Source organism: Podarcis tiliguerta, assembly GCF_965153285.1.
Source record: "Podarcis tiliguerta genome assembly, chromosome: 6".
NCBI classification, from domain to species: Eukaryota; Metazoa; Chordata; class Lepidosauria; order Squamata; family Lacertidae; genus Podarcis; species Podarcis tiliguerta.
Window position 1 is genome coordinate 72,625,256 of NC_139539.1, and position 20,864 is coordinate 72,646,119.

At 41.3% G+C, this 20,864-nt stretch overlaps 1 protein-coding gene across 5 annotated transcripts in view; it reads left to right on the forward strand.

Moving 5' to 3' along the window:
* DPYD (dihydropyrimidine dehydrogenase) overlaps positions 1-20,864 on the forward strand; it is a 498,994-nt gene that overhangs the window by 237,299 nt on the left and 240,831 nt on the right. For all 5 annotated transcript variants that reach the window (XR_014512316.1, XM_083444838.1, XM_083444836.1 and 2 more), the window contains 3 exons: positions 942-1,049; positions 4,520-4,689; positions 11,835-12,045. Coding sequence is in view for 4 of the 5 variants with exons in the window: in XM_083444838.1 (XP_083300964.1) it covers positions 942-1,049; positions 4,520-4,689; positions 11,835-12,045 (489 nt within the window). In the remaining variant the exon portion in view is untranslated. The remainder of the gene's footprint in view (positions 1-941; positions 1,050-4,519; positions 4,690-11,834; positions 12,046-20,864) is intronic.

Here is a 20,864-nt window from a genome sequence, read left to right on the forward strand (position 1 = left end):
CACTAAGCCTTTAATAGCCTTTAATAGCCGCTAAACCGCTAATAGCGCTAATCCGCTAAGCCGCTAATAGGGTTGCTTCGCAAGACGAAAAAACCACTAGACGAAGAGACTCGCAGATCGAATTAATTTCATCTTGCGAGGCACCACTGTACAAATGATTTTGATGATTAATACGCCCTTGTTGAATAAAAAGTTACTGTGCACAAAATATAATGATCATGAATTGTCATTTTTGGTTGTCAGCAAAGTTCTATAGGTTCTTCTAACTTAATGATTGAGAGGATGAAGATATTTTCCTTTCCTGGGAGATGATATATAATGAGATGGGGGGAAAAATGTTGAAATATACATTCATAAAGAAACCAGAAGCATTTTTACTGGACATTGTGGGGAGTGATATAAATAGAAAGGAATGTAAGCTCTTTTTATATGCAATAACAGCAGCAAGAATATTACTGGCCCAAAAATGGAAGCAAGAAGAATTACCGACGATTGAAGAATGGAGAATGAAGTTAATGGACTTTGCAGAACTAGATAAACTAACAGGAAGGATTCGAAACCGGTGGGACCATAAATTCACGGAAGACTGCAGTAAATTTACGGACTATTTGAAAAGTATTTGTGAAGATCAGACAATGTTTGTAGGTTTGCAAGAAGTTTTGTGAGGAGTATTGCAAAAATGGAGAAGGGGAAGGATGATTTGTTAAGAGATGTAAGGGCAATATAAAGTTAAGAAATGCATAAGAAGTGGTTAAAATGGTGGATCATCAGAGGTGCTGATGAAAGTCTAAAAGGATTGTATAAGTGATAAGTTTTGTGGTACATTTTATAATTTATATGTTAAAATCAATATATATATATATAATACGAGAGTATTCTTATGAAGTATTCTTATGAATACTTGACATACTCACATATGTTTTCTACTTTTTGTGTATCAGGTCTACCAGAACCAAAGAGAGAAGCTGTATTTCAAGGTCTGGGAATGGATCAAGGATTTTACACATCTAAAGACTTCCTGCCATTGGTGGCTATGGCAAGTAAACCAGGTAGCTGAAAAGATATGTTCTCAAGATATTTATGCAAAACATTTATATCCTCACATTTCGTTATGCTTAATACAAAAACAAAATATGAAGTATCAGGATCTATAGTAATTCAGAATCTTACTAATTAAAAGTCTTCAATAAAAGGAAGCCTTGCATTCTGTCCTCCACTCTAAACCAGGAAGGGGACATATATGTTGTAATGTTCCGTATGGAAGGTACACAGAGCATGGCTTTAATAAAACAATATAAACTGGTATGCAGGGAACAACGCAAGTCATTCACACTACTGAGCATAGAGTTTTGCCCCTGCCCATAGGGTGGCATTCAGTGAGCCAGAGATGCCATTTTTGTGCACATTCTTGAGTTTCCTTTAGCAATCCTCTTTAAAACATTGTGGGACTCTCCTGCTCTGAAGGAAAATGGAGCTGTGTGTGCAGAAAAGGTCTTTAAACACAGGCCATGGTGTTGATTTTCCAGCAGCTTAGAATGAAAAGTCATTCATAGAAGAGCACGCAATTATGATTTAGTGTTATGTGCATGAGCCTTAGAGCTCTATCACATTCCCTCCCTTTTTCTCCCCCTGTGCAAAGAGGATTTTTAACTAGCTGTGGTTATGTGTTATTCCCAAACTAGGGGACATTACAGTTTCCTGGGGGGAAATAAAAAAGAAACAATAGTTTTCCATTAAAGTGGTGTGGTGGAATATTTCTGGACACCTTTATATTGGGGGGGGGGGTCTCATTTATTTTTCAGTTGTGTGGATTACCATGATAAATGCAAATCAGCAGAGGGATGTGGTCTTCATTTTGCTAGGAAAAATAGCTATGTCATTGCTCCAGCAATTCCTCCAGTAGCATTCCTCGTTATGAAAGAAAAGCCTAATGGAAATGACACGGGGCCATGGCAGAGTTGCTCCCAGTGATTTATTTATTTATTTTGAGGTGGAGTCTCCCATTGGTGTCTCTACCACCAGCTGCAATAATAACCCAAGGTAGGAAATGACTCTGCTTCCTGAAGTAGCCTCGTTCCTGGGCGTGTTCTGCCCAGTGACATTCACAGAGCAACCGTGGTGCCACTTAAAGTGATGACAAGGTTTTTTTTTGTTAAAGAGAGAAAAAGCCCCCCCCCCCATCACCTCATAGGATAAGATGATGAACATTTTTGAAATCTGTCTACAGTCTTCGGGAGGTGGAGTCTATGAACCTGTGTTCGGCAAGGCTGAATTATTCAGTCCTGTGTGAATATTAATACTTATTGCAGCGGTGTACTTCTCCTTGTGGAAGTTGCCAAGAACTACTTACATTTGGTGGTAACACCACATGAGAACCATAGTACAACTAAGTTGTCCATTCCATAAGTAGACCTGACAACTTACCATACCTGTGGCAGCGTTGGCCAGGAATGTGTGGTGCTTTGGGCCTAAACTTTTTACTTCAGCGTTTCCTATCTCTGCATCAAAGGTAATTCACAATTATTTACAATTGGCGCTTGGCTCACCTCTGTGTCAAAACCCTTTGTCTTAAGTACAGTATTGTGGGAAGAATTTGGGTTTCTGTAAAGACATGAGTTGAATAGAATCTAGGCATTAGCCAAAGAGGACGTACATCGCACTGACATTTCCAGCAGCTTACGAATGTGTCCCTTTTTCAGTCATTATATTGAAAAGCGAACAGGGTCACCCATTTTAGCTAATGTTGATTTCAATGCCTGTTTCATCAATATTTTATTGATTGATTGATTGATTTTACTATTATAAACCACTTAGAGGTTGTGGTGGGGTTTTGTTTGACATTCAAACAGTATATAAATTTTGTCAAATAAATAAAATAATTGTGGGTAGGGGCAGTGGATCCATTAAGCAGCTTTATTTGCCCTCAGTAACATCAGCACATTTCTAAATCTTGTTAGCTATGTATATTTCTAATGTGATCCCTGATTTGCTAGGCTTGTTCAAGTGACTATGGCCAGGAAGAAAACACAATAGAAGAATAGCATATCGAGGAAACAAACAGAAAAAACAATCAAAAGGGATATCCTCAGCATGGGGATGGGTTCAGGAAATAGTTCAATGGACTCTTTTGTCCCAAACTACTGTAGTACTTTAGTTGTCTGAAATAAAACTGGTGAAAATGTGACCAGTCCTGATAAAATTCAATTCTGTCTCCATATGGAAAAATAAATGGTTATGTACTATGCTATGCTGAAGGTTTCCATGTGTGTGTGGTGGGGGGTTTTTTAAGTTTCCAAAGGCCTGTGTTTAACTTTTTTTTTGTTCTTGGAAGAAATTGATACTTGTGGTTCTCCACCCTTGCTGTGAAAATTCACAACTACCGCAGCACAAACGTAAGAATTATAGACCACTGGTGATATGCTTTAAAAAACATAGTCTTTTGAATGAAACTATCACAGGCCCCTTCAGATTACAGGTTTATTCTATTTATGGTATCATTTTAAAAATTACAGTAATTTGTTTAATCAGTGGTTAGCTGCATTCTGCCTGCTTTTAAAGTGCAACACATTGTATGGATTTTGTTTCTTTTAAGGGTTGTTGTTTTTAAGCCTTTCTCAGTATCCTGTACCTTACCAGACAGTGACTTATTGACACTGTACAGACTTTCATATTTCTCCTCATAATTCTTTTAAGAAACAAAACAAGTCGGAAACAAATATGGCAGGCATGGCCAAAGCCATGATGGGGCTTGTAATCCAGAAACAGCTGGAGGACCAAAGATTCCCCACACCTGATGAATGCACATACATAAATAAATATGGTGGTGACAACAGGCTCTAGGTAGATTGGACCAGAGCCAGGAGCCCTGGATATCAAGCACAAATATTCTTCCCATGTGCAGGACGCCATCTTGTTTCAGTGGACATGATTCGCAAAGTAAGAGTGGTTGGAGCTGTTTTCCTTTTTATAACCTCAGTTTCTGCCACTTGTAGTCTACCTCCACAATTGTGGAGCCTTCTTTGGACAAGGGCCTGAATAAGTGGGACTCTAGTCACATTAGATCAGGTGACAGACAGAATTTCTGGTAACAAGATTTCCCTCTCTCTTTCTCAAGGAATAGCGATGCCGCTAAGAATGAGTCAAAGGTTTAATTTTTTGAATACCAGGATCTTAAATCAGTTTCACTCAATCTGACAAGGCCTTACAGTCTCCCCTTTATTTTTATTTTTAAAGAAGAAATGCATTGTACTTTATTTCCTGCCAAGACAGGAAGGCAGTGCTGCTAAAGGGTACTGACTATGAAATTACATGTATGAGCATATCTTAAAAACGGGAATAAAACTGTCTTTCAATGAAGCAGAATAATTTGATAGTGACTCTCCATGCTCGGAAACTGCAAGATGCAATTTTACATTGCTTCGAGTATAAGTGCCGTTTGAGCTGTCATGCAGAAATAGCTTTCTGGTTTTTTTCTCTCTCTTCCCCTCCTTGAAAATGGGGTTTTCCTTTCATCATTCAGGAATGTGCGCCTGTCGCTCTCCATTGCCATCAATACAGGGAGCAGTGATTGTTCTTGGAGCGGGCGACACCGCTTTTGACTGTGCAACGTCAGCTTTGCGCTGTGGAGCTCGTCGTGTATTTGTGGTGTTCAGGAAAGGATTTACCAATATACGGGCTGTCCCTGAGGAGGTAAGTTTTCCCAAAATTGAAACACCGGAAGTACTAATAGGAAATACATTAAGGTATGAAACACTGGGGTTGGGTGGTGGGGGTTATTGCCGCATTCCCCTAACATTAAAACATGGGCAATTGGAGCCAGCCGGCTTGGGGGTTGATCAGAGAATTGGGGGTGAGGGGAGCAGCCATTTCCCAGTGGGCCATTTGTTACGCTCAAAATTTGACTCCCCCTCCCCAACAATTTACTTTCCTTCATCCAAGGGGATAAGGTACTGAGGTCTATACCCCTCCCCTCCATGCCCATGGCAGGACAGAAAAAAATAACATTGGAAAGGAGAAATTTTGAGCAACATGGTGGCTAGCAAGCAAAGGATGAGATGGTTCTTCCCCTACTCCTTGCCTATCATTTGCTCCCTACTGCTTTTGTTTGGAAACAAATATATAAAAAGAAAGCCAGAGGGAAAGGTACAAATAGTCACAAATAGTGTGTGGTTTCATCTTCACATGTTGTGCTGTAGCTACAGAAGACTTATTCACACTTCCTTTTGTCCCGCTACTTTCCCCTGGGAAAAACCACTCTTTAGTGCTCAGTTGAAGCAATTCAGGTTTTCTCCAGATTCACGTTGCTTTGATTTAGAGCTAAAGAGCTAGATTTCCCTGGGAAAGGAGCAGAGCAATGGGAAAATCATTCAGACCCCTGTCTAGAAATCTCAGGTCAAGCAGAAAACCACTCGGAACCATGCTTTCTAGGCACGGGACAAGCGGAAGTGTAGACAAGCCCAGAGACAGCTTCTCCCATGTAGTGCTATCCCTTTAAGAAGTTTGTTATGTACTGTTATGCTTGGGAGGGAAGACCCCCTCTGGGAGGTTAATGGAGGAAGCTAGAACCTCAGCCAGAGGCAGTGTGCAGGTGGGTGTTTGTGTGTGAGGCAGCCAGCATAGAATAGGACTACAACAAAATAAATGCTAAGTCTACCCTCTGATTGTTACATTACATTACATGACATTGATATCTGGTGCATCTGGGAGAACATTACATACCACTTGTGAAAATGAATTCCAGCTGCATGAATTTGGGTGTCCTTCAGTGAGCCTCCTTTAACCAGGAAAAGGCAGTGCATGGAGGGTCAGCTCCAGGTTTTTGCAGGATTCAAAGTGTTGGTCTGACCTTTAAAGTCCAAACGGCCTTGGTCCTGTATACCTGAAGGAGCGTTTCCACCCCCATCGTTCAGCCCGGACACTGAGATCCAGCACCGAGGGCCTTCTGGCGGTTCCCTCATTGAGAGAAGTGAGGTTACAGGGAACCAGACAGAGGGCCTTCTCGGTAGTGGCGCCCACCCTGTGGAACACCCTCCCTTCAGATGTGAAGGAAATAAGCAGCTATCCTATCTTTAAAAGACATCTGAAGGCAGCCCTGTTCAGGGATGTTTTTAATATTTAATGCTGTACTGTTTTTAACATTTGATTGGGAGCCGCCCAGAGTGGCTGGGGAAACTCAGCCAGATGGGCGAAGTATAAATAAATTATTATTATTATTATTATTATTATTATTATTATTATTATTATTAGACATCCTCCATGGGCCCTCTGTCAGTGCATCTACCCTGTACCTCCATATCACTAATTTCTTGCTGCTCTTACTATTCTACCTGCTTGCTTGCTTGGCAGAGAGTCATGACATTTCCTCCTCCTTCTCACCACCACTGTTATCTGGCCCAGGGTGAGAGGTGGGTGAACATGCTGAAGAGGGGAAGGAGGTCCATCAGGCTTTCGTCAGACATGCCAACCTTTGGCGCCAGCCCTGAGAGTGTGTCAATTAATGTGTCTCTTGTGCCTCCTTTTGACCATAGCGCTGTTGACCTAGTGGACTCTTCATGGCCTCTTGGAGTCCTGGCACATGCCCAACCTCAAGCCCTTTAGAGTTGGCCCTGAAATACAAAAACAAGTGTGTGCAAGACGGGTTCTTTATTCACAGCATGTTTCTGTCAACTGTGAGGAGAGTTTTCTATTGTAAGAAAACCTTCATGTAACTTAAAATTATACAAGTGTGGAAATATTTCCCCTCAGGAAGACATTGAGATATAATAAACCTGTCTCACACCTGATGGTTTTTGCCGTCTCATAACACTGTGCCAGCCACTTGAAATAAAATATTGCTATGAGGTGTTTACTGAGGTCTTCTTAGGAATTATAGGATGTTCCTAAGTTTATACTGACTCAGACCATCTAGCCTAGTCTTGAGAGCCAGTGTGGTGTAGTGGTTAAGAGTGGTAGACTCGTAATCTAGTGAACCGGGTTTGCATCTCCGCTCCTCCACATGCAGCTGCTGGGTGACCTTGGGCTAGTCACACTTCTCTGAAGTCTCTCAGCCCCACTCACCTCACAGAGTGTTTGTTGTGGGGGAGGAAGGGAAAGGAGATTGTTAGCCGCTTTGAGACTCCTTAGGGTAGTGATAAAGCGGGATATCAAATTCAAACTGTTCTTCTTCTTCTTTTTCTAACTGGCACCTCTTCATGGACCCAACCATGAGAGTCTCCCAGCAATGAATTCACCCAGGTTGGCAAGTCCCCAAAGTAATGTCTGCTTGAGTTTCATTGGCCCATCACTCCAGTTCACATGTGGCTGTTTTCCTGAGCCAGTTCACCTTTGTGACATGACTCTAAATATTGACCTTCTGATAGAGGAAATGTACATGTAGAGCCACTCCAAACTGTGTGTGATATTTACAGGCCTTGTCCAGCTGGCCACCATAAAAATGAACGACTTTTAGATGTCAATGAAGAGCAGGCCAGGAATTTTATTTAGATGTGGGAGAGATCCTCAGAAAGAAAGTCTGTGTGTTGAATTCATGTGCTTTTTTTAAAAAAAGGTTACAAATGTTTCGAGGCACAACTTAATTTGGAACTCAGATCAGAGTTTCAGTAGCCAGCATGCATACGCCACACACATATTAAGCTTCTGATTGGCATCTTAATCATTTATTTTATTATGAAAGCTTTTTATTTCAGCTTTAATTATCGCAATGTGTTGGGCTTGCTTTGTTGTAATTTATGTGCCGCATACCACGGATTATTGCATAATTCACACTAATGAGACATCAGATATGCCCCAGTTACAAAATATATGCGGAAATAGCCCCCTCTCTTCAGGGACAGATGTAGACCTAACGGTTGCACAAGGTGACTAGTGGGGAATCATCTAGAACAGAGAGTAATTTTTCATGCTACATAATTTATGTTCTGGAGTTTTTTTTTGTCAGAGAGTAATAATTTAGAGAGATTATTTTTGAACAAATGTAATAAATACACTAATTTATTCTTAGCACAACTCTGATGGTAGTTCCCAGGTTCTTATGTATGAACTGTTGTTGTTTTTTGATGAGGTGTAAATATTGTTTGCAGATTTTTTTCCTCCCTAAAACAGAGGTAGCAAACCAGTGGCCATCTGTATACTGTTGAACCACAGCCACCATCACTTCTGACCATGGACTATGCCATACCCTCCAACATTTCTCCCATGATAATAGGAATGCCCTATTCAGTATTAACAACAACAACAACAACACCCCACCCATCTGACTGGGTTGCCCCTGCCATTCTGGGTGGCTTCCAACTTGTATAAAAACACAATAAAACATTAAACATTTAAAAAAGAACTTTCCTATACAGGGCTGCCATCAGATGTCTTCTAAAGGTAATTATCTCCTTGGTTCAGTGGTTGCTGAACTCCATACCTTCCAACATTTCTTTGATGAGAATAGGGGCATCCTAAGAAAAATGGGACATTCCAGGATCAAATCAGAAACTGGGACAGCTTTTCTAAATCCTGCCACATTTTTTTTTAACCATAAAAGTTAGTAATCTTATCAACTTTAGTGAACACAAATAGAACACAATGAACCCTAAAGGTTTGGCTCTGAGAAAAAGAGTTAAGCTCTTCTTTAAATTTCATATCCATTTTGCATAATCCTTTCAAGAGATGCCCAGTTTTTGGAATAATTTCAACTCCTGCCTTAATGTGAAAACATCTTTGACCAAATTAGCAAGTCAAGCATCTGGTAGCATGACTAGAAGTTATATTCTTAAATTCACAAAGAATAGATTCACTCAAAATTGTGGGTGTTATTGAAGCAAGAAGTAAATCATGGGTAGGCAAAGGCCCGGGGCCCGAATCTGGCCCAATCACCTTCTAAATCCGGCCTGCGGACAGTTCAGGAATCAGCGTGTTTTTACATGTGTAGAATGTGTCCTTTTATTTGAAATGCACCTCTGGGTTATTTGTGGGGCGTAGGAATTTGTTCATCCCCTCCACAAAAAAATATAGTCTGGCCCCCCACAAGGTCTGAGGGACAGTGGACTGGCCCCCTGCTGAAAAAGTTTACTGACCCCTGAAGTAAATAAAGGAGGTCATTTGGGTGACATTTCAGGAGGTTTGCAGAAGCATTCCGGGAGTCTAAATTTTGGTGGGCAAAAGCAGAGCAGTGAAACTGGCATACCTCTTTCGCCTTTTAGTTCTGGCTCCTGTTTTGTAACAATGGCAGCACTTGTCCCAGTCTCAGAATAGCACTACATTTTGACATAGTATCATGGTGATAGAAGGGGGCAGGGCTTTTTTCCAGGGGGAAACTCACAGGAACTTAGTTCCAGCGCCTCAGGTGGGTTCTGGTGGGTTACCTCTCAGGTAAGCATCACTGCCATTCTAAGAGAATGAGGGAGGTGTTCATGGTGAGTTCCGGCACCTTTTTCCCCCTAGAGAAATAGCACTGGAAGGGAGTGGGGAAGATATTCAGCAGTCTCTGGGTGGTTTGCTGCCATGATCACAGCGAAATATGGTGGCACCCAGGGAGAGGAGAGTAGGAAGTCTCCTTGCACAAACAGATGTTTTTCCACTTGTGCAAGGAGTTACTTAGCACTCCTTTCAATTGAAGCCCTCGTCTCTATGGCAGGGCTCATCCTCAAGGGTCCTGTCATTGTTACAAATGCCTGTAGCCTCTGCTTCTCTTTTTCAGGACAAGCTATTATGAGGTCATAGTTACGTACTGGTGGCATTGTGTTGTCAATGTACAATGCACATCTGCTCTGTTTGATAGGCATGTTGGGATCAAGTTTGCTGTGTGAGATCTCACTCCAAGAGGGTCCATTCTCTAGCTGGAATTTGGGAGGGGTTCTTGTCCTGTCATGGTTGTTACCCAGACTGTAGCTGCTCTACTGTTGCCCTTTCGCTGTGGCCTCACAGTCACAACCTCCCATTTTTGTAGATTAACAGAGAGAAAGAGGCATGATGATGATGACTGATTGATTAAATTTGTAAACTGCCCTATACCTGTAGGTCTCTGGGCGGTTCACAACACCTAGACAATATACGAAGCACAAAATACATAATAAAATACATAATAAAAATAATCAAAACAAGTAAAAGTATTAATGCATACTGTCATTGCTGTCTGATATGCCATCCATCTCCTCTTTGTCTAAGTTCTGAAGTCCTCTCTCTCTGTGTGCCATAGACTGTTATCTGCCAGTGATTCCATCTGCCATATTTCTTGCAGATAAGTAGAGGCAGTGTGTATATCTGTGGAGGCACCAGTTTCTGGTTTATTAAGCCAGGTGTTGGGAACCTTGGGCCCTCCAAATGCTGCTGAACTACAACTCTCATCATCTGTGGCTGTTGGCCAGGCTTGCTGGGGCTGATGGGAGTTGTAGTTCAGCAACACCCAGAAAGCCACAGGCTCCCCACACCTGGTACCAAACCTTCACCTGTTGACTTCCTTCTTGCACTTTAATGAGGAGTGATGCACATAGCAATAGTAGAATTTTTGGAGAAAGGAGCTTGGGGCGAAACAGAGAGTGCAGGTTTGCCGCTCTCACTAAATTGGGCTTGGCTGCTTTGAATTCATTCTTCAGCTGAAATCATTGACATTTAAGAAAAGACATCTGACCAATGGGAGTAGAAAGAATTGTGGCTATTGGTCATGGAAGATGTTGCTTTGTGTCGATTCAGTATGTGTCAAATGAATGGAAATAAAAATAATCATAAATGATAATTTAAATGCAAAAAGAGACTGGATGAATCCCAGACTTGAGGAATATTTTACAACGACAGCCTTGCCTTACACATTTTAATTCATTTAAAACATTTGTGGATTTGATAATTGGGCACCACAGCAAGTAGCTGACAACGGAATGTGTGTAGGTCTAACTGCTATTCCCAGAACAGATTGTGTGGTCTCCTCTCATATTGGAATGATAATGAAGCCTACTGTAAGAGCCTTTCACAAAGATGAAGCCGATTCCATTTCTGACTTCAAATCCAAGAGGTCTCCTAACAGATGCTGCTAATTAAAAGTAATGCAATTCCAGAAGTAGTGGGTGGTAGAAAAGATGGTTAAAAAGACAGTTTGATCTTCTGATTGGGGGGAGAGAGGTTGATGTGTATTGAGAATATTACCATTGTCCTGTTCGGATGCATATCTCAACCTGCTAACACTGGAATCTACAGAACGAGCCACAATAATAGATTGCAGCCCAGTGTGTAGAAGATGTAGACTGCGATCCAAGGGGGCCAAAGAGAAGGAGAGCTGGAGGTGGATGACTCACTCTATTCCAATGTCCCACCAGCTCAGCAGAGCAGAAAGTTAAGATGGAGTGGTTTTATTGCGTTCCTGTTTTACTTTGCCAGTTTATGTTTCATTTAAGATTCCCGCCCCCTTGGAAACAATGGAAAGGAAATAGGCTATGCCAACGCTGTAGTTTATTCCCTCTTGTGGAAGAGAGAGTTGGGATAGAGAGGGTTGTATATCCTGTGGACCTACAGACCCTCCCAGAACCCCCCGGCATACCTCTCCTGTGCCATCTCCAGTATCACAATAACTGGCTGTGGATCTTTCCACAGCCTTGTGGAGAGGCTTGAGATACCAGATTTCTACCTCTGATGGTAGACCTTTCTCTCTATCCTCAAAGAGGCAGATTCAAATACTCAGCACTCCTGGGAGGCCTGCAATAGGATTGCAGGGTTAGAAAATAACAGAAGCGTTATCTATTTATATAGAATATTTGTAGACTTTTCTTTTAGGGTCAGACTCTCTCAAGATAGCTTTCAACATACAAATTCACCTTTAAAAAAAATCAATAGCAACTATGTTATTTTCCCCCTTCCAGGTAGATCTTGCAAAAGAAGAAAAATGTGAATTTCTACCTTTCCTTTCCCCTCGGAAGGTTGTAGTAAAAGGAGGGAAGATTGTTGCTATGGAATTTGTTCGGACAGAGCAAGATGAAGACGGAAACTGGAATGAGGACCAGGATCAGATTGTCCGCCTGAAAGCCGATGTGGTGATCAGTGCCTTTGGTTCAGTCCTAAGTGACCCTAAAGGTATTTCTCAGTTACAAGGGGCATGATCCAGCTGCAGTTATGCACATTAAAATTCCACTGGTTCAAGTATATGCATAATTGTTACATTGAAATCAGTGGGACTTAAAAGTGCTTACTTTTGGTTGGGTTTTCTCCTAGGATGTACTAAATTCCTAAGAACAAACGCTTTGATGACTGGAATGTGCACATTTCAAATGGCTACAATAGAAGGGAGGGTGAAATTTGATTTGAAATATTGTTTCCTGCCTCAGTTTCATTCTTTAAAAAGAGCACATTCATTTTCTTATTTGTTCCTTTCGTAACTTGCATTCGTGCTCCTCTGTAGAAAATGCAGATCACTAAATCTCTTTTCTGTTCCCTAACAACTCTGCAGGAAACTTAGGTAGGAAGGAACAAGTTAGGGAGGTCAATTTTTAATTGTGTATAGGAAGTGGCCTTATGCTGAGTTACGCCATTGTTCCATATAGCTCAGAATAGTCTACATCAAACTTGAGTCTCCAGCTCCCATCTCTAGCTCCTGTCATCCCTAGCTAGCAGGACCAGTGGTCAGCGATGATGGGAACAGCTGGATACCCAAGTTTGGGAAACCCTGGCTTACATTGACTGGCAGAAGCTCTAACTAGAGATGCCAGGGTTTGAACCAGTGACCTTCTGCATGCAAAGCAGGTGCCCTACACCTAAGCCACTACTGCCCTTTTCCATTTTAAAAGTGAATGCCTATGCCCATCTCATCATGCTGCTTTAGAATGCATGCAAATCTATATACATTATAGCCTTATTCAGTCATTGCTCATGTGAAGGGCTTGTGGGGAAGCTTTTCTAGTCATGTAGGTTCCCTGTGCGATCTAGAACCCTCGAGGAAGGGAAAAGGAGCCACACTGTGGAAGATGCATCCAAACGTGGGGGAAGTGAGTTTTGAGGATGAAGGCTCCATCTTTGTTTTGCACGCCCATTGCCCCTTTGTGAAAGTAACTGTTGCTTGGAATTTTTTTGCAACTGCAGTAAGTCTCTTAGCTACTATAAGACTGCTATGAGCAACCCAGTGGCCCCTTCGGTGGATATATTGATCTGGCAAGGGAAATGTCTAGATTGGGCACTTTAACCAAGAGATGGAATGAAAAAGCTTGCATTGAAGTAAAGTTATTCATGAAGGCGTGTGAAAGTCCCCATGTAAACCTGTTTGGACATACAAAAATGGCAGTTGGCAGGAACGGCCAGAGAGGTGAGGTCTGCTATCACCATCACCCATTTCCTCCCCACTCGCACATGAATGGACGTGAATGATTCTATAATTCTCTGAATGGGGGTGTTCCATGTGTACCAATTTGTTCCTGTGTGTATTCTTTTTGTATGCATGAACATTGAACTGAATGGGCCTAATTGAATTCAGTTCTTTGTTCATTGGAAAAAGGGAATGTACGCCCATAGTGCTGGGCTAGATGAGCCTTTGGTGTCATTTAGTTGGGCTCTTCTGATATTTCTTATGCCTTTCTATCACCCCCATCCCACCCTGCCAAAACTTTTTATAGGGAATTTGATTTATCGGTTGCTTATGCCCCGAAGAGAAAAGAAACGAGCAACCGTTGAATCACTAATGAAGTCCTCATTGCTGAAGTTAACTTTAATTGGATCTTATGAGAACATATTTGAAAAGCTGACCTATTAAATAAGAACCTGAATATAGATTTGCCAAATGACGCCAGTAGTGTCTATAGTCTCATCCAGCTGTAATATCAATCAGTTTAGTGGTCTTATTCTGCTTATCCTCTTTTATTGTAGTCCTGTGGTGAACACAGCAACTAATGTTTAGCAACCTGATTAAATCCCAATTTTCATTCATATATATATATATATATATATATATGAGAATGAATATGAGATGGCTAGTTGTTGCGGAGGGTCATGTTGATTTTTTGACAAGCATTAATCAATAGAGAAATGTAGATTGGAAGAGAAGAGACAGTGGTGGTATCAGAGTGGTCAACAGGATTATGGTCTTCTGAGCAGAACTGAGCCTTGTGATGTTCCATCAAATGAAAACTAGGGTCCCTGACTCCCTGCTACTTGGTAGCCCCACATTTTGAGGCCTCTATGCCAGCCTTGGGTCCTTTGATGTCATTGGACTATAAACCCTACTAGCCAGGGATGATGGGAGTTGTAGTGCAACAACATCTGGGGACCCAAGGTTGGGAAAGGCTGCTCTGTGCCCATGGCATGGCCACTAGAGGGTCCTGGGCTGCACTTCATCTTCATCCATTCCCAGTGTATTAGTAATTTGGCATGGGATGTTCTGCTGTACTTCAGATGTGACAGAGAATCTTGAAGCTTTCATTACTGGAAGCCTTTAGGGGTGAAATTTCTAATGTGGCTTGAGGGCCACATTGAGGGTTGGCCATGCTTCCAAGGGCCACACATTGGCATGTCACGGTCTCCCACACATGCACACTCACACCCATACATTCAGCAGACATTCATCCCACCACCTCCTGCCCAGTGTCTAAATCAATATATTTATCTATATCTGATCTCTCATTCTGTCTCTGTATTTAAATACAGTGGTACCTCTGGATACAAACTGGATCTGTTCCAGAGCCCCGTTCGCATCCAGAAGCAAACGAAACCCACGTATGCGCGGGTCGCGAGACGTCGCTTCCATGCATGCACGTGACGTCACTTTGGCCGTCTGCGCATGCGCGAGCAGCGAAATCCAGAAGTAACGCGTTCCGTTACTTCTGGGTCGCCGTGGAGCGCAACCCGAAAGTGCTCAACCTGAAGCACATTTAACCCGAGGTATGACTGTATTGCCCACATGGCTGCCAAATTATTGGAGGCTTGCAGGAGCATCATAAATCACCTGGGGAATCTATAGATGGTCTACAGACTATAGATTAGCCACCCTTGCTTCAGTCCCAGTGTGGCTGGAAGATTTATAGTAAAGTTCAGCTCTTGGATATATCCAAGGTTAAATTTAAAATATAATGACAAGAATCTTAAAATAACTTACTGTGATTATTCTGTGTGATTTAGAAATAACTAGAGACATTTATGTTTCTGGGGGATAATAATACCTGAGACAGGGGGAATCCTGAGAAAGATTCCCCCTGTGCCCCCAACCTTTTCAAAAGGGCACCTCCGAAAACTATTTGCCCCTCATAGTTGTGAAACATGATTATGTTTTGTTGTCTCCCTGCACTAGGTCTCTTTTCAGCCTGGTCTCTGCAGCTTCCACAAGGAATGTATTTGTGGTAGATGATGAGGGTGATGATAAATATTTATTTGTTAGTAGCTTTTAAGGAATGAATTATTTAAGGTTGCTTTGGAGAAAAAGAAGAAAAGGCAAAAGAGCCGCAATAAAACTCACAGTACAAATAGTCTGCCACCCTTCCCCATATTTGTTTCTCGGCTGCAAAAAGTTGTCCTCCTTTGTTCTCTGCACTTCAATTTCCTGTTGTTGCCACAGGGACTCCATTTTTTTCCTGAAAGGGCTGTTCTTGGCTATAGTCAGAGTTGCCATTTATACAGTGCGGGAAGCTGCCTTATGCTTGTCATGAATTCGGCTCAATATTGATCCAGAGATAGAATCCAACATATTGTTAGCAGAGTAAAAAATAAATAAACTAAGGCACATTTTAGGATTCCCCAGAAATAGACCAGAGGCAATTGTGTTTCATCCAGCAGAGCTTTACTGCTACTGAAGGCAAATGAGCATAATGGTCACAAATCCAATACATTCAGGATTAGGACAGTCCATAAGAAATCCAGTTGCAGCAGACTTAACTTAAACCAGGCATCCCAAAACTCAGCCCTCCAGATGTTTTGGGACTGCAACTCCCATCATCCCTGACCATTGGTTCTGTTAGCTAGGGATGATGGGAGTTGTAGTCCCAAAACATCTGAAGGGCCCAGTTTGGGGATGCCTGACTTAAACCTGAAATAACTTACAATAGGACTAAAACCTTAAAACTAAGCATACTATGTACAGAACACCACACCAGAAGGAGAGAGAGAGAGAGAAAGTGAAACTCAGACTCCTTCTGGCCTATTATTATAGTCAGAATGACCTTGGGTGAAAGAGATAACAGAACCAGTTTAAACCAGCTGTGCAGCTTCTCTGAATAACCCAAATATCAGCAACCTCTGCTTGTTTCTAGGCAGAATAGAAACTTACTTGTCAACTTGAAACTTCCAGCTTGTATCACACAGAGACACTTCCCAAACCCTCTAGAATTAATTAGAATAGGAAAGATCTTTACATATCAAATCAATACTTTTCTGTTCCAAGAAATGCACACTGATAATGCTGTCAGTCCATTGGTCCATCTCAATATTGTCCACACTGACTGGCAGCCCCTCTCTCCAGGGTTGCAGAGAAGCATCTTTTCCACCCCTTCATGAATATGCCACACAGATGAACCTTGGGACCTTTTCCATGTATGCCCTGCCACTATGTGGAAGCCACTCCCCACTGTTGAAAATGTTTGCCACTGATTGATTGATTATATTTCTATGCTGCTTTTCATCCATTTTAACATTTAATGTTTTATTATGTTTTTGGATATATGCCGGAAGCTGCCCAGAATGGTTGGAGCAACTCAGCCAGATGGCCAGGGTACAAATAATAAAAAATATTATTATTGTTATTATTCAGTGTTTCCTAAACTTGGGTCTCAAGCTGTTTTTTCAGACTACATTTCCCATCATCCCTGATCACTCATCTTGGTAGCTAGGGATGATGGGAGCTGTAGTCCAAAAACAGCTGGAGACCCAAGTTTGGGAAACACTTACAAACAATAAATAACAAAAGCAGGATAGGACATAATAGAACATCACAAATATGGCATAAACCATATAGAATCATTAACAAATCAGGAGTGAAGCAATTGCAATCTATGAAGCACTATTAACAAAGCAAAAACTAAAACAAATAAGCTAAACGTCACAATTAAAGTCATTATAGCCTTGCTGAAGAGGCATCCAGTAACAAGTCTGCCTTTCCAGAAGGGAAACATTCCGCTATACCAACACAATTCACAAAGTTTATTGTCACCATTATATGTTGCCGCATATGTGCATTGCTATCATGCCTTTGAAACAACTCAGCGATGAGAGGTAAAACCATGATCATATGAAAAAAGCCTTGTTCATGCGGCACACCCATTACAAATAACACAGAAAGTGCATAATTTTCAATGGGATTATTTTTACAGGGGACAAAAAGCCGAGTTACTTTAGGAGGCTATTTTAAGCACCGCTTCGCGTTGCCTCAGACAGTTGCTGTGAAGCACAACGTGATCTTTCTGTAATTATTATTATTTCCCATTTCCCCAATACCTGCACAAGAATAGGCTTTCCTCCCTTGTGAATAGCTATGCTCAGAGTTTCTGCTTATCATTATTTGCCAGGTTTCACTAGGAGTTGATATCACATATGCTCTTACTAAGAGGCCATTGATAATCTTAAGTTTGGCAGCAGACCTGAGCCCAGAATAATGTGTTTTATTTCCACATTAGCTGCTGTAAAGAGCAGAATAGAGAGGAATATAGATATGTACATATGTATATAATTTTTTTTAGAATCCAGAAGTGCACACCTTAAGGGAACTATGTTATACCGAAATAAGCAAGAAAATATATTGCATGAAGAGTGTCCCTTGACTATTGCAGTCACAATTTTAGAAATAAAGAAAAAATAATGCACACAAGTTTTCTAGGTAGAGGCCTATAGCTATTTTCCCTCCCATTTTTTTAAAAAAGAAAGCAAGTTATTTTATTAATCAAGAGATGATCAGAATTTTTTCTTTCAGCCAGAGCTCGCCAGAACTCAGTTCTGGCACCTCTCAGGTGGGTGCCATTGAGAGGTGCCAGAACTGAGTTTTGGTGAGCTCTGACTGAAAAAAAATCCTGTTCATCTCTTGAATAATAAAATAATGTGCTTTCTTCTTTAAGAGAACAAGGGAGGTGTTCAATGTGAGTTCCGGCACCTCTTTTTCTAGAAAAATAGCACTGGAAAGGAGTGGACCCTGGCTGCTTTGGTCTCAGTTTTAAAATTAAAGAAATGTTAATGATGCATACAAGCTCTTTAAGTAGAGGAATATGGAAATTTCCTCCACTCCCGCCTGTTTTAAATAAAATCGAAATAATATGAAGCAATAAAGATCCATGTTCTTCTAAAGTTGCTGTCCCAATAAGACATGAGGTAAAATTTGAAGTACGGTACGTTCCACTTGAGGTTTTTTCTCAGGAGAAATGCCTGACGTTTTGAGGGAAGACAACATAATTTCAGTAGGGCTAGAGAAATGTATCAGTTTAGCTGATGAGTTTGTACATCCTTAATGTGCCACAAGAAGCATCTCATTGGCTACAAGAGCATCAGAGGCCAGGTTGTGCCTGAGGTTGATGGTCTGGGGGTGAGGAAGTCCCAAAGAATATGGAGGAAGGCTCACATCCTTAGCAGGCCACCTATATCATCACTCTGTGCTGGTGCACTAAAAAGCTGATAAATTTTCCTGAAAGCTTAGAAAAGAAGAAGCGAAGGGTGCTGTGGAAATATGGAGAACTGACCGTAAGACTTGAAAATAATAAGAGATATGGAAACTGTTCTATTCACTCATCCTTACCAGGGTCTAAAATCACCTAGCTGCATCTAGCTTACTTCGTTTATGATGTATCAAAATGACGGTGCAGAGTGTACAATACATTACAGGAAGAGCTCAGAAATATGCTTTTCTATCTGCTTCAGTTCCTTAAGAAAGCCAGTCAATTTAGGCTCCAAAGCAATGTTCTCCTGTGCCACTTTCTGTTGAACCTTTTAAGGGTGTTTTTGTGTGTGGTTTTTTTGGCTTAACAACACAAGAGCCAAACTGGCTCTATCAAAGTTATTGCCATCCTCTTTACGTTTCTGGTTTAAGCAGAAGTCACTATATATCCCAAGTGCAGTCAAGGGAATACTGCCAGTTTTCGGTGAAAGAAGTCTGCAAGATGTATATCAAAAATAACATTAATGAGCTGCAAACGCCAAAATTACAGGAACTTATGAAATTGGTTAAACATAAAATACCATTAAACTGTTTACTGAGGCTTCACAGAAATACTGCAGCTAATGAGCATTTCTGCTATTTAAATAAGCCCAAATTGAACACACATTACATGGATACCTAATTAGTAATGGCAGTCAAGCACACACTGTGTCACTTTTAAAGCTTTATTTGAGGAATCTTTTCCATTTGATTTGTTTTGCTAATTAAAATATTTTCCAGCTTTTTGATATATCTTAATATTACTCGTAGTGTCCCCCCCCCACGCCAAGTGGTGTATAATTGGTTGATGCTTTCCTATTTGTGTCTATTTGCTCAATGAATGCAGCAGCTTGAACTATATTGTAGTCTACAAAATTATTTTGGTTTCTGCATTTGTGCTGCTATCTCTTGGTAACTTTGGCGTGCTGTCATCCAGTTTGAATGATCTGTTCAGATTGCATAGCTATTGTCTTACTCGCAGTACCAGCAGCCTTTCAAGTGCTGCTGGAAGAATATAAGTTGTCCCTGCAGTGGAATAAAATGTTTCTTGATAGTGAAAACAGGGTCCTGTTTCCTGATAGTGGTGTCAGAGCTACTTTTCTCCATTCCCCACTAATACCACAGTAACCTGGGAGGGGTGAGACTGTGCGAGATGAACCACACAGGAACATCAAGTGTCTGGATTCTGAATTGTTGTTGTTGTTTAGTCGTTCAGTCGTGTCCGACTCTTCGTGACCCCATGGACCAGAGCACGCCAGGCACTCCTGTCTTCCACTGCCACCCGCAGTTTGGTCAGATTCATGTTTGTAGCTTCGAGAACACTGTCTAACCATCTCGTCCTCTGTTGTCCCCTTCTCCTTGTGCCCTCCATCTTTCCCAACATCAAGGTCTTTTCCAGTGAGTCTTCTCTTCTCATGAGGTGGCCAAAGTATTGGAGCCTCAGCTTCACGATCTATCCTTCCAGTGAGCACTCAGGGCTGATTTCCTTAAGAATGGATGCATTTGATCTTCTTGCAGTCCATGGGACTCTCAAGAGTTTCCTCCAGCACCATAATTCAAAAGCGTCAATTCTTCGGCGATCAGCCTTCTTTATGGTCCAGCTGAGTAGTGGTCAAAATTTATTGCATTTATATCCTACGTCTTCTCCAAAGAGCTCAAGGTAGTAATGCTCATGGTTCAACTTCCCCTCCCCATTTTATGACAACAACAACCCTGTTAGGTTGTGTCTGCCCAAGGACACCCAATGAGCTTCAGGGTTGTGAGAGGATTTGAACCATAGTCCAGCATCCTAACCCCTACACCACACAGCTAATAGTCTAATTAGCCATTTTTTTCTGTTTACTATAGTTGCAAAACTACCGTTCTCCAACAACCATGAAGTGCCTATTAAGGTTTCGGGAAATATAGCCTGGAACGTTAGGTCCTCTTTATTTTATCCGTAGAAATATTAAACCAACTCAGCTGCTTGGAAGTCAGATACCTGGAGAAAAGAAATCTAGTCTTGGGACTTTGTAAATTATTTTAGCAGACTTAACCAAATGCATGCTTTGTTTGCTTCCGTTCAGTTTAGTTTTCTGCAAGTGGTGGGACTTTAAAGGAGACTAATCGCTTCTGATCCTGAAAGTGACACAGTATTTCCAGTTTTAAAATTAGCTGCTGAAACATGCAAAACAGTTTCTTTTCCTGGTATTTTTGTCTAAGCCATCAGTGCTTTATCTTAGCATTCAAGGTTTCAAAACATTTCGTGCTTGGCATTATCAGTATTAGCAGCCCCTATGTGGTAGTCATATTAATTTGTCATAAT